General features: G+C 35.9%; 1 protein-coding gene across 1 annotated transcript in view; it reads right to left on the bottom strand.

The window, feature by feature from the left end:
* Nucleotides 1–1445: 1445 nt before the first annotated feature.
* LOC149798979 (uncharacterized) overlaps nucleotides 1446–14831 on the bottom strand; it is a 29811-nt gene continuing 16425 nt past the window's right edge. The window contains exons 4-5 of the mRNA XM_089957890.1: nucleotides 6565–6637; nucleotides 1446–4358 (exon numbers count right to left, since the gene is read on the bottom strand). Of these exons, the coding sequence (XP_089814016.1) occupies nucleotides 4042–4358; nucleotides 6565–6637 (390 nt within the window). The 3' untranslated portion in view covers nucleotides 1446–4041. The remainder of the gene's footprint in view (nucleotides 4359–6564; nucleotides 6638–14831) is intronic.

The following is a 14831-nucleotide window of genomic DNA, read 5'->3' on the forward strand; positions in this document are numbered from 1 at the left end:
TATAAATTATCTTGAGGTGAAAACATAAAAATATCTTAACTTGAATGAAATGTCTGGACCCAGAAATGGAGAACAGTTGAATTGCCATACATGCCTCTGTGATAAAGTCTTGTATAAAATGTATGATCAGTAATCTAAGTCATGCTACTTCCATGCCTTTTGATACTGTACATTTATCAGGACTGCACTCAGATACACCACATTGAAATTCATGGACATATAATTTGATTAAATTTAATTAACTTTGACACATTCATTTTGTTTTAAGTATCAATTACTATATGAGTCTAAAAATAATAATTGTGGAAATGCATTTATAACAATAGGCCACATTATGTATTCAATAGTATGTTCTGTTTGTTCATCTTGATCCTTACTTGACCGCTTCAGTGGCCTAAGTGGTTAGAACATCTCCTCCAGATGTGAGAAGTTGCAGGTTCGATCCCCAGCCAAGTTATACCAAAGACTTTTAAAAATGGACTCACAGCTGCCTCACTTGGCTCTCAGCATTAAGAGGTTATTGTTAGGACTGGTCTTCCTGGTGTCAGGATAATGTGACTGGGTGGAACATGATGCCACATGTCTGCGGTATGATCCCTCAGTGCAACATCACTTTAAACTGCCACACTGAAGACATCATAGCAATATGACTAAAGTTGTTAATGCTGCATTAAAACTCCAAGCTGATCCTTACAAGTAATCCATGAATTGAAGTACTAAGTGGACTAATTTCTTATATGGACTAGTCCTAGTTATCAAAGTGAAGGTAGGTCACTATGACATCTCAAGAGTCAAGTCCGAAAAGCTAATTTTGCTTCTTAATAATGTTTGTGTATTTATTTAACACATGCAAAAACTTGATGATACCATATTCTTCATGCATGAATGATTTAAGAGTTGCATTACAAAAAATTCAAATTATGATCACATGACTCCAGTCGGAACATCATTTGTCTTTTTTTTCCATCTAGTCAGAGAACAAGATCGGGGATGTAACTCGCCACCATTAGGAACTATGAACGGACCTACTTTCATCACAGTGCACAATATGGCAGCCAAAGGAGACTAATTTACAATCAGAGCATTGCATGCTTTTTATATCATCCAAATCAATCAAATATGTATATTCCTACAATTAGATTCGAGGCATTTTTCTATGACTCGACAGAATAGGTTGAGTGATGTTCCAGTTGATGACTTTTGTCTCATTTCACATCAGTCAGCTCATTGAAAATTTTTCAGACTGTATATATGTGCTCTCAGTCTATCCCAGGTGAAGGATACACTGGAATAATTTGCTGGTTTAAACATGCAGGTAATAGCAAATGACAGTACTACCCAATATAACCAAAGCAATAGCTCCAAATCACCCATATAAACACTCTCATACATTGTTCATGCTTTTTTTAGGATACGTTAACAAAAGGCAGACAAAAGTCTCAATATGTGGTGATGATACTTTATTGAAAGTGAAATTGATACATAATAAACATGAGAATGTAAGGTAAACCTTTTTAAAAAAATTGCACACTCTCCCAGCTGACCGTCAACTTTGTACACAGTTTATATATTAGGCATATTCAGGGTAACTAGAAGGAGGGGGTTACAAAATGCACTTGATAGCCTATTTATATTCAAATATATTTCTGTTGCACATACATACATACATACATACATATATGTATACAAGATGACATTTTACTAAACATATTTATCAGATAGACACAATGAATGTATACATAATTTCATTAAGAAGAAAAGAAACATTTTTGTAAACATTTTTTCAGGGAAACATATCTTTCCCATTCACATCCCAGATGTATTTGATCCACACATGCTACTCATTTTGGATTGGTGACACTCAGCACAAATGTCTTTTAGGATGGGTTGTAATTTAAGAAATTGTTATGTTAGCATCCTTGAACTTTTATATCCTTCCAATAGTTTTAGGCATGTGTCTGACTGATTTACAGAAGATAATTGTTAATAATAAAAGTTGTATAAAAAGGCAGGGCCAGCACAAGCTATATGCAAGCAATGCACTTGCACAGGGAGCTAATTTCAGAGTAGAAAAGGGGCAACAAAGTCAGACAGGGGAACTAAAATGAAACAAAACAAAACTTTATTTTTCTTCATATGTAAATCTTTCTATTTGGGCTTAACATAAATCAGTTTCTTACGGGCTTTCTTACCAGCAAATATTTTAATGATCAGGGATAGGGGTGCCAAATGTCTGCTTTGCCAGGCCACTGTAATGCCTTGTGCTAGCCTTGATCAAAGGAAATAGTTTTAGGTACACGTCAGATGAATTTACAGATGATTGTAAGTAGTAACATTATGACATATTTTTGGAGGAATGCATGTCATACATGTTGCAGTATAGTGACAAGGTTATAAGAGTTTGCCCATTTTGTGTCAAATGTGTTGTTCTCCAGCATTATAGTTTATATCTATCTACCAATTATTGTCACACCATCATGTATGAAGTTGTATGGGCAGGTGTACTTATGAACAGTCCTGGTTAGAGTACTATGTCAAGGATCAGTGACCTGCACAGGGTGTGACTCTCTGTGCACAGACAACTACCATTTAATATCACCATCTGATGAACAGCCTTCAGTTTAGCATTATACCCACCCATGAGACTAAATGAAGGTGTTCAGAAGAAAATGTTCTTGCCCCACAGAGATTTGTACCTGGGAACTATGGTACAAGAGGCCAAGTATGCTAAGTACTAGGAAACATCCTCCTCAGTTTTTTTCCCAACATTTCCAGAACACCCCAAGAAATGTAATTTTCTCAGATTGTTACATGTGGATGATTATTTTTTCCAGTATAGAACAATGGTTGAGAACAGCTATTTCATTCATCATGTGTCTTTCATTGCATGGTCTTACTATGATCACACACACACACACACACCATTCACAACTTCGAGGTCAATCCTATAGGTTGAATGAATGCCAATAGCTGCCATATGGACTACCTTGACCATTTATGAAACAAGGATTGACCCAGTAGATGCATCAAAATATTTTTCATTTGCAACATCTTGGTATATACATTATGCTTTGAAAGTACTTTTTAAATAAACAGTGTCATTTATTTCACTGTTTATATAGCAAGATACAAACATCAATATACAACACTTCTAAATAAAAATACATTTATTAGACTGAAGAAACAATTTTCTTTTTAAAAAGCCCTTGTATTCAGTATGTTTTGAGAGTGCTTCAGTGTATTGATACAATGTATGAAATGCTTCATACAAATTAAAACTATACAGATAATATATGTTTCCTATGGTCATGTTATGAAAATAAATGGTGTACTGATACATTTGATCCAATGTATGAAAGGAAGCATCCTGTTTTCAATTATATATATATATATATATATATATATATATATATATATATATATATATATATATATATATATATATATATATATAAGGAAGACTTTCAATAGTTTGTAAATACTCTCATAGCATTTCGAGCTCTTTGCTTGGCTTGTTATTTTTTGCTATTGAACCATGTTTTGTGTGACTAAACCACTTTCCCACTGGTGAGTGTAGAGATAATCAAGAATTCTCATGGCAATAAAAACCTCAAAGGACACCTATAGAAAATCAAATTTGGAAGAAAAGCAGTCTTTTCAAAATGCTTTCTGAATCAAACAAAAACCTCCTTGTGATTGTTTTTCAAAAAAGAACACAATTTTGCATTAGAGAGAACACTGCTTACACTTCTTGTGGTTCCTTCAAAATCCTGGTCTTGATTTTATAAAAATTGTTGACATAGTGACTGAGACTGGTATATTTTATATTTTATTTTAAATGTTTGAATATTTCATGTAGCTTAAATAACTACATTTTTTTCATGTATGGTGACTTTTCATTTTAATATGGTCTTAAGACACAGAAATATTTTTACGAGTAGAGATAGTTTACATATATACAATGTATGCTGGTCCCTGATGTGAATATTCTCTTTATTCAAGTCGCAGGTGCACACCAATTAAAATACGAAAAAAATCTATTCATGTAAAGAGTTTCATCATCCTGTCTGATGGCTGAAATTCTTTCTGAATGTTGAAAAGTCTAAATTCGTCCAATCTGTTTTCGGCATCCTGGCTGTGGTATTGAGACAAAATCTGCAGAAACTGAGTTGCTTGATTATTGCCAAAAAATGGCTGGCATGGCAATGCAGGTTGATGCGCAGGGGCTGGATACCAAACACATTCACTTGGCATGCGCCATGGTTGCCAAGGTGATGGCATTGGTGGATGCTGTCTAGGTTGTGTCTTAAGTGGATCATTTATACTTCTCCCATGTTTCACCGATGTGGTTTCCTCACCTAAAAGGGGCAAGATTTATCTAACCTTTCAAACTGAGAAAGAGGCAAATAAAACAAACAAAAAATAATTCCTGTACTATATGTATACTGTACATAATATACTGAATATTCAATTGTTTATGTTTCTCCAGTGGTACAAATTTTAGAGAAAACCTGAATTGAACATATTTCAAATTAGATTGTTAATTATGTAAAATATGTATCATTTAATAGGGTAATTGCATGAAGAAAATATTGACATGAAGCTCTGAACACAAACCAAGTTGTGAATTGTCAAATTTTGAATTGTATCAAACTTTAAAGTTGAATGCATTGAGCATTAAAATGTTATCGCATTTGAGCCAGAAAAGTCTTTGTGAAGGGTCACTTCGACCCTTTTTTCTTCCCTCCCCATGTCAATGTTAAAACTTGAAAGGCTAGAATTTATGACTGAGTCAGATTTGACCAAGGGCATTGCTACACTGTCCTGAGAATGTAAACATTTGAGCTACCAACCATAACTGCTTGATAGGAACCCATATCAAATGATAATTTTCAAAGGGAAATTGATATACCCTGTAGTTCACAGGTTCTATGCTGTCTAAATCTGATGGAAGAAATTATTATCTGGCGGAAAATTTAGGAACTGCTGCGTATAATTGGGTAGAATAAATTAAGGCGTACACTTTAGAAGCAATGTGAATTTAAAGTGATGACTATAGTCAAAATTCTTTAGTCTTAATTTTCTGAGAGAGGAGTAGTTTTGGCTCTGGGGGAAGCCGAAAGAGAATAGTGCTTTCCTTGTTAAACAAGAAAGGGACCAGGTGTCTGTCTTGGTAGAAAAGACTGGGTTTAGTGCTAGGACGCACAAGTTCTGAAAGAGAACAGCATTAAGGTATGCAATTTTAGTTTCCCACTTAATTTTCTATTTTTTTTATTGTTTTATGCAAATGTGTTTGCTATGACTAGGTTCCATATTATATATTGTTTTATCATTTTCATGGAAAAGTGTTGATGCTAGAGTTGTTATGCAATTTATTTTATTCAATTTCATGGACATGTATTGATGCTAGAGTTGTTATGCAATTTGCCTTTCAATTTTACAGATAGAATTGATTGCATGCAATCCAAATTTTCAATTTTACAGATAGAATTGATTGCATGCAATCCAAATTTTCAATTTTACAGATAGAATTGATTGCATGCAATCCAAATTTTCATATTTGTAGGATTTCATAGGGTTATATGAAATAATTTACTTTGTCTGTTAGGACGACACTGATTATTGTGAGTTAATGATAATTACCTATTTATATTTGATTTTGTAATGTTTAAATAATCTTATAGGTTAGAGATTGCTGCGAGTTTGAATTTGTGAATTTCTTGCAATAGTAATCGAACATATGGTAGCATAGGTAAAAGAATACAGTAATGTTTGATAGATGCTCACATGGTAATTTATGACCTGTTGCTGTGAAGCGAGGGTAATATTCTACCATACTAAGAATTTACACTGTGTGTGGATAGCTAGTATGCTTCTGCGTAACAAAATGAGGGAATTTTATGTCCTTGTAGAAAGTGGTACATACAGAGATTTAGGGGTAATTTTGCCCTTTAAGAAACAGCTTTCTGGGAGAGAGACGGGACAGTACGAAGACGGAAGTCCGAGGAAAAAAGAAGGACGAGGTCAGAATAAAGGACTAGGAAGTCGAGGAAGGGTCGAAGAATGGAGAATAGGAAGTCGAGGAAATAGGAAGACGTTCATACACGCACAGGCAAGGGAGGAAGGCGATTCAAATCGGTCTTAGACATTGAACTCTTTTCACCACTCATTATTATGATGAAATAAATCCAAATTGGACACTGTTATTAAATTATGTTGACATAATTTAGATTGAATTGGAATTGCCATTATTAATTTGTTTTAATTAAATTTGTTATTTTTCTTGTCATCTTCTAGATAATGCCAGCCAAATCCAATTAACCACCCCTCTTATTAAGAGGGCGACGTTACACAAGTATTTTAGGACAGCATTTTTATACCGGTGAACTTGTCACTTTCCACATAATCTTTGTACATCAATAGATTTTTTTCTAACTCTATTGATAACCACAGATATACAAGTATATTGTTCTTTGCATTGGTTTCAAATTAAATTCTTTGTTTAACACACAATCTTATCAAGTAAGTGTATAGCGGATGTCAGATTTTAAATTTAAAAATTACCTTCTTTTAATGAAATATCCACTTTTGGAATCTGACCTTTTCTCCACTTTGCCCTTCTATTTTGAAACCATATCTGAAACAAGAAAACATTCCCTCGTGTCAGTAAGAGCACGTTGAAAAATTTGGAATTGATGTTGTATGATTACAGAAAGGTCCATTATTTAATATAGTTTTGCTCATACATTTCTCATGCAGCCAGTATTTCACATACAATGTTTTCAAGGAGTAATCATGCACATAATTGATCATCAGCAAAAACACATTTCAAAGAATTTAGGACATCTATCCTCGAGATCTTTTAACACAACACTTCATCACAGGTTCAAAAGGGAATAAGGATGCACTCTGACTGTCTCAAAATTAATCAGATTCATTAAGAAATATCAGAACTTTCATCACCCTGGCTCCATGACTTGCATGATAAATTTAAATGACGTAGATGGATTCTAAATATTTTTTTTGATTTTGGGATTTCGTGCTTGAACTCGGGTTCCATAGTCAGAAACCTTCGAAAATGTAGGCGCCGACATACAGACATCTCCAGTGGAAATTGTGGTCCATATCTGTCTGCACCCTGTAGACATGGGGGTTGTAAAATAGGTCCGAAGCATTCCTTTGTATATCGTAAGAGGTGACTAATTGCAGGCAACCCGTTGTATACCACACTAATGGATTGGAGGATCTTAGGGCGGTAGCAAGGGTTAATTGAGTAGTGTTTCTTCTCTATGCTAGATAGAGTATATCACCCTATGTAGCCCGGACATGCAAAATGCAGTAAATGAGTGCAAAACTATGTCTCTTTGATGTTCTCTGAGGTGGGTTTGAGAGCACATCAAAAACACCAAAGTTGTGAAGCAGCGTGGAGGGTGAACAGACCAGTTTTGGAGCAAGTTTTTTTGAAAATAAAGCTTCATAAGAAAAAACTGAAAGTATGAGGTCAATAACGTCAGACCTTAACCTCTAACTGACCGAGATTTTCTCTAATTGGGTTAGCTCATTTTGTTACCTTATCTTTGTCGCTTGTGTTTACAAATTTGTGTGTTTTGTTTACCTTTTGGACACTCATTGTTGGTAGCAACCTTCCTGCTGCCGTAGTGTGTGCATAATTAAATCATTTTTATATCAATAATGTAATCTCACACAGCTAGATTAGCTCCAGAGCAACTAAAGGCAATTAAGAAATATATCCCTTTTCGTGATGCTATCGAGCAACAACGACAAGCGCATCAGGAGTCTCAGGTGGAATTTGCAGAGGGTTAAGGACAGTTATTTAAACCAATTGTTGAACCAACAAAAAAAAAATTATTACAGCAACTGAGATATTACGTGTTGATATTGTTGGCCGTCTTCAAGCAGCTCAACCACCACCCCAGCAACCTCCTCAACCACAACCTCTGCCAAGAGTCAGAATTAACATTACATATAAATTCACGCCTGAAGGTTTTGCCGCTGTCAAACACCCAGACCAAGTAATTAACATTTCCGCGTATGGATATCGTGATAGAGATAAGTATGCAGAACACGAATATGTTAAAACTCAAAAGCTGCCGATTGGATTAGGGATGTATATCGCATAGCTAATGATATTTCGCAAATCCGATCTGGGGAAGATATTTATAATTTTGTAATCTTTAACCAGGAAGTATATGAGTATATTGAACAAATAAAGCAAGGATGGAGACAAAGAGGGGATGAAATGAAGCAGCAACTTGAAAAAGCAAGAGCAGAAAAGAAAGCTTCAAAAACAGGTAAGAAAATAGCAGCCAACATAACAAGTAAGGAAGAATTAGAAGCAATGGAAGATGCGATAAGGGTTATGGGAGAAAGAAGAAGAGAAATATTGTCTAGCACCAGTGCCACTGGAAGTGGTCTTCTTACTCAAGGAAGTGGTCTTATTATTCCATGTCGCAGCAGTGTCCTTGCCAGTGTTTAACAACTAGAAATCCTTATTGGCGGAAAACGAGCCGGTAATAATTCCCCAGAAATCATTAATGAAGCAGCTGATATTTGTCAACGATTGTTTACAGGCAGCATCATGGACACTGATGTTTATCGGTCTCCTATTGATGAAATTGTTCATGACTACCACAGTGATTGAGAGTGTGCAATTAAATAAAATGACTAAAATAAGATGATTATACATAATGCTCATTGTGGACCGATCATGGTCAGGGTGATAAATTCACGATTAACAACATACAAAGCGATCTAAGGTAATGGACTTCGTGATGTTGTTCAGGGTCTATTTAGAAGGATAGCCCCAAAAGCAATACTAATTGCAAAACAATTATCAATGAGAGCTATTGACATTGTTTGTAATAAAGGTATTGGTACTATTGGTGATGTTGTAGCAAAGCATTCACAGCAATTAAGAATAAACTAGCACGATTACTACTACGAAACCACAGCCAGTAAAATTACACAGCACTGAAGTTATGCCTTCAAATGTTAGTAAAATAATATTAAGCTGCAATTCAAAAACTAGCAGAGTTGGCTGGTGTACCACGATCAGAAAAAGAAAAATATATAACTGCAAGTTTATTAGTAGGAAATGGTCTTCGTGTTAGATGATAGCAATTATAATAAAATGTTCAAACGTGTATCTGATCCAACATTTGACATGGATGCGTGTTTATCAGTATCCTTATGACGCACGAGAGCCAAATCAGCGTTGATGAATTAAACATCAAGTTAGGATACAAGCAGATATTTCTTACCCGCCGAGGCATTCATTGAAGTAGAAGGTAGACTTTTACAAGCAGATGGTACAGGAATCAGAATTGATGATGGACCTGTTTTTGTTAAAAATGGCATTATGGCGTTATTTAAAAGTGCCATATACATGATTGACGGAAGATCCATTGAATCCTGCATGGAAAACCTCGATATTGCCACGATGATATTTGACCTTGCAAAATACAGCGATGATTTCTCGAGATCACTTGGTCCATCAATGACGTTTGCAAAGAATATAACTGAACATCCAAAAAGCAGACAGTATAAGACGACCAGGAAACAATGCCGACAAGGCTGACGCTGATGTGCGGCTGGTGGTTGATGATGCTAATCCAGAATTCAACTTAGGATTTTCCGCACGTAGGTTAATGTTAAATGATGAGGAAGAATTTTCATGAGTTATTCCACTATCACACGTATATAGATTTTGTAGACCTACCAGAAAGGTTATTTTCAGAGCCAAGCATACAGTTGTACTTGTTAGAAAAGACAACGACAATGATGCAATCTGGCGACCCGACGCAGTTGGTGCATGTATAGTAAGACTAACGAAACTTTCGTTGTGGATGTTAGAAATGACTCAAACAATATCTGAAGAAGAACGTCTACTCTCTTTTATGAGTCAATGCGGTAAATCAACATTTTCAATGTTGACGATGCCAACATACACGTTTTCAAGTGACGTTGCTGATTTATTTACATGGCAGATAGCATTACAGCAGGGTGTTTCTGCACCGCGACATATTTATCGCATTTCAGGAAAATGCACGAGAAAACACACAAACACGAAATCTAATGGTATTTGACACGCTTGGTGTTAATGAAGTTTCTTTAAGGATAACTGGGCATCAGGAACCATCTGAGTTTTGATCACAATCATGTAGCACGTGCTTATCATCAGTTGACATATATGGGGCGTCATCAGAATGTTAATTCTGGTTTGCAGATATCTCGGCGTGATTTTACAATGCTGTATCTAATCTATTACTTTTCCTTGGAACATTTGGACTTCAGGCAATCTGTCGTCGATATACACTTCAGAGCTCGTGTAGCACGATCACCACCAAGAATACCTGATCCACCAGTTATTCCTGGGGGTTACAGAGCAATCGTTGTTATACTCTCAGACAAAACAATACTACTTGAAGATGTTGGTGGACGAATGAGAGTTATTGATGCCCCAGTGGAAAGCATTTAATTAAATCGCTTATGATATTATAATGATAAAAATATCACTTAGAAAAAGAACAAATCGAAGGTGGTTAGAATAAACTATCATTGTCAGAACGTCAACTCGGGCACTTCAATAAAGCTAAAGAATAAAAAACCAGTGTCAGACTTAATCTTTATGCGGGCGCCATTAAAGATGCAGTCAAGATAGGTGGTTTATTTCCACTTCTTGCAGCTATACCAGCGTTAATAGCCTCTGCAGTTCCATCTGTTGCAAAAGCAGCTGCACTTGATGCTGTTGGAACTGCTGCGGGGATGGCAGTAAAGAAAGTAACAGGTCACGGAATAAAAACTTACGAAATGGGAAAGGGTCTAAGACTACCAGGAACTCTCCATTCGTGGTATGGAAAAGGTCCGATACTTCCCAGGACACTTTGTTAGACGCAAAGCGTCTCCTTCCTATGTCCAATTTTGATTTACTTGATGTTACAAAAAAAATTAAACATCAAAAACTTCAGAGGTGTTTTTATGCGTGATCAATTACCAAAACAACCAAACCGTGTTGAAAGGGGCCCCGAGTGGCCGAGTGGTCTAAAGCGCCTTCCGTTACGGATCACTGCCATCTCATCTCTATCTGCATAGGTTCGAGTCTCGGATTCAGCCAATTTGGGTATGTGAGAAAGCTTGCCAGTAGCTTTTCGTGGGTCGGTGTTCTTTCCGGAGTTTTTCCGGGTTCTTCCTCCACCAATAATCCTGGCCGCCATGTATAGCCTATCGTGTGCTGAAAAATGGCGTTAAACCCTACAACAACAACAACAACAAAACCGTGTTGAAACCAGTATCATTAATCTCGATATGAGTTTTGGTCTAGGTACTCGTTGGGTTGCACACGCGATTACAATATGTTTTGTTTATATTTCTTCGAAATTGCTGATCTGGTAATATTTCTGCGACACGTTGAACCGAAGTATGCGAATATCAAAATATTTGCCAGCTGTATTCATTGATTGAAATATTATTTCTTCACCAGTCTCCACATTCACAGATTTAATAACCCTCCTTGCAATTATTTTGTGTATACCATTTTCACCAAATTTGCAATTTTGACTTTGTGTAATGGCTGGTAAATTACTCAAGAAATTATCTTTCGGATCTGAATTAGTGTGATCGATCACAAGACTCTTGTTGACTAATCCGTGAAAACACTCGTATACGAATTTATGAGAAAGATAATTTTTCTTCCCCCAATAGTAAATCTGAGATAACCAGTATTAGTGACAAAACCGACTGGGTTTTTTTTAGTCGACAGTTTCTGATAATACCGTCACGAGATGCTTCATAATTCTTGATGGGATGTTTTACAAATTCATTTTGCTCCATTTTGTATAATAATATTATTTGTCTAAATAATCATTTTGAAAATCTGGCGAAATAGTCTTCGGCGATTTTGATAACCTTATCATTGCTTGCGTTATATTTTTAATCATAATATCGTTTCAGCTCTCTGTATTTTTTACCACAACATTGCACACACAACTGCGTTTCTCCTTTAACCCCTCTAAACACTATTTTTGGTCCTTGACTCCCTCTTCATGGTCTTTGCAGGTGAAGTCCACAGAAATCGTTTACGCAAGCTTTGTTACAATGAGTTGTAGAACCTATCATTAACCATTTACTGTTATTCTTTGTTTGAATCATTATATATAATTATATTCGAACGCTCCGGTGGCCTAGTGGTTAGAGAGTTCGCCTCAGAAGCAGGAGGTTGTGGGTTCAAACCCCGGCCGAGTCATACCCAAGACTTACAAAAATGGTAACAACAGCTGTCTCGCTAGGCTTTCGGCATTAATAGGTTAGCGTTAGGACTGGTCGGCCTGGTGTCAGGATAATGTGACTGGGTGGGACATTATGTTACATCTCTGCAGCATGATGCCCCAGTGCTAGACATTACTGTAAACTGCCACACCGCAGACATCGTAGCGATATGACTGAAAAATTGTTAAAGCTACGTTAAAAATCCTAATCACACACACATAATTACATTCCAAATTAAATATTGTCTTAATTATAATATGGAAGATATTGGGAAATTATAACCTTCTAAAGCTAGATTCGATCTTGACAAAAGAACCCCTGACTTGCCGAGGCGAGCTCTGATCAAAAGTACTCATGACGTCAAGAAAGGATTTCGCGATGATGGTGCATCAAATGTGTGGTCAACATTCAGAATTGTGCGCAATACCGAATATTTTCTCGAGGCAGACACAAAAACAAAGACGTGATTTGTTACTTAGCGATATACACAAATATCTAAAGTGATCAGAGATAACTGCGATATTTTAATTGTGTTTGATGGAGTTGATACACGTACTCTACGAAATATTCATCAAAATTGGTTTTATAGGGATATGGTTATGATTAAGTTCAAAAACTTCTTTTCAAAAGCGCAATCTACCTCACACGGATTTATCACGATAAATGTGCATGATTTTCTTGGAATGGAAGAGCGTTCTGTACATTTTAACAGATTTGGACATCCAACACACGAGATGACCAGAGCATCGATAAACGGACCATTACCAGATTTTGACCTGACTGGATTCGCTTGTATCGAATCATTTAAGTTTGCCAAAGGTCTTCATCGGATTTGTTATGTCTGGTTTGGCAAATATTTTTCAGAAAAAATGTGGGCACCAACATATTATTACGATATATGCTTGATGTAAAAATACTATTATTGTTAATAGTAAGTGAAGCAATAATAGCATATCGTCCGCAGAAGCAAGTTTGGTTACACAACAAACGAAATATTCTGATGATGACATCCTGATATAACTGATTTTGAGAATAAAAGAGCAAAAGATCTTGGCAGAAAAATAGTTGGCAAATTTACCCAAGGGGGATCACGTGATCATAAACGACATTATACAAGATTCATTATAGAGTATGCTGAACAGATTTTATAATTACCGATACAACGAAGAGAAACATTTATAAGTCATAGTAATGTTAATTTATCGGACGGAACTAAATTAGGTACAGTTGTGAGATACACTGAAGGTGCGTCACCGCAGTTTACTCATTTAAGATATTATATGTTCGCGTACGTTTCGATAAATTTATTATCGAGGATAAATAGATTTCCAGATGCCGCTCTTAGAGTCACCAAAAATTCATTTTATATCAATACAAAATACAGGATTGCTAGAATAACTACATATCGACGACGATGCATCATGAGGCGAATGGAGAATGAAACAAGAAGAGCTTTTAGTTATTTAGAATCTGCAGACGTTGAAATCAAATATATTTATTAAAAAAATAGTCAAATATCAGAATTATCATCTGCATCATCTGTCGCCAGACATAAAACAGTTTACTTAAACGGACCAGGAGGATCAAGAAAGGCGACACGTGCATTTAAACTATTTCGTGGAATTGATATAATTGTTTTTACCCAACACAAACTCGCCAGAGAAATGAATGAGCGGGGAGTTAAATCTCATACTTATCACAGCTTCTTTCGATTGAAGGGAGATCATTGGACTCCTGAACGAATGGGTGGAAAATATATTTCAAAGATTATTATATGGGATAAAATATGTACAGTGTCGCTGGAGACATTAAAAATATTTCTTGATTTGTTGTTGACAAAAATACTGTTGCTATCATGTGTGGCGATCATGTTTAACCGCCACATTTTGTTGGATTTTCACCACAAGAATGGCTGAAACAGTTCGTAGATTATTTTGAGGAGATAACTTGTGATCATAGAGCGCTTGATCCAGCATTAAGAGAGCTGAAGAAATTATTCAGACTAAAACCAAATAAAATTCATTGTGAAATAATGCGTGAGATAATTTCAGAAACTCCTATGAAAGATTTTTTGAAAATGTGGAGACCAGATGATTTGATAGTTGCAAGTAGAAAGATAGTTCGTGATACACTTCAACAACACTTATTTCTGTTACATAAAGAAATTTTTTCATATCTACCCGTACCATTGTGTTATCGCTCAGCAGATACGCGCAGGCAAAATATCGATGTTGAAATTCCAGGTTGCGGTGGTAAATAAAATCTTGTGTTAAATGATGTTGTTGTAGTTCCTGTCATCGTTGTTGAAGATGCATTAACAATGGACAAATCTCCGTGGACGCTAGGATATACTATAACAATTTATTCGTCACAACGATTAACTATTTCGGATACTAATATTTGGATTGTTGATGATCGTATTGAATGGTCAAATTTAGTTTATCTCGCACTGTCTCGAGTCAGAAGAATATCCCAGATGCGCAGGATTATCATAGTCTTCACGGAAAATAATAATCTAATTCAGGAAACCATTGAGGGCAAAAGCG

This window comes from Sinohyriopsis cumingii, chromosome 5 (genome assembly GCF_028554795.1).
Source record: "Sinohyriopsis cumingii isolate HCF-2022 chromosome 5, ASM2855479v2, whole genome shotgun sequence".
NCBI lineage: Eukaryota > Metazoa > Mollusca > Bivalvia > Unionida > Unionidae > Sinohyriopsis > Sinohyriopsis cumingii.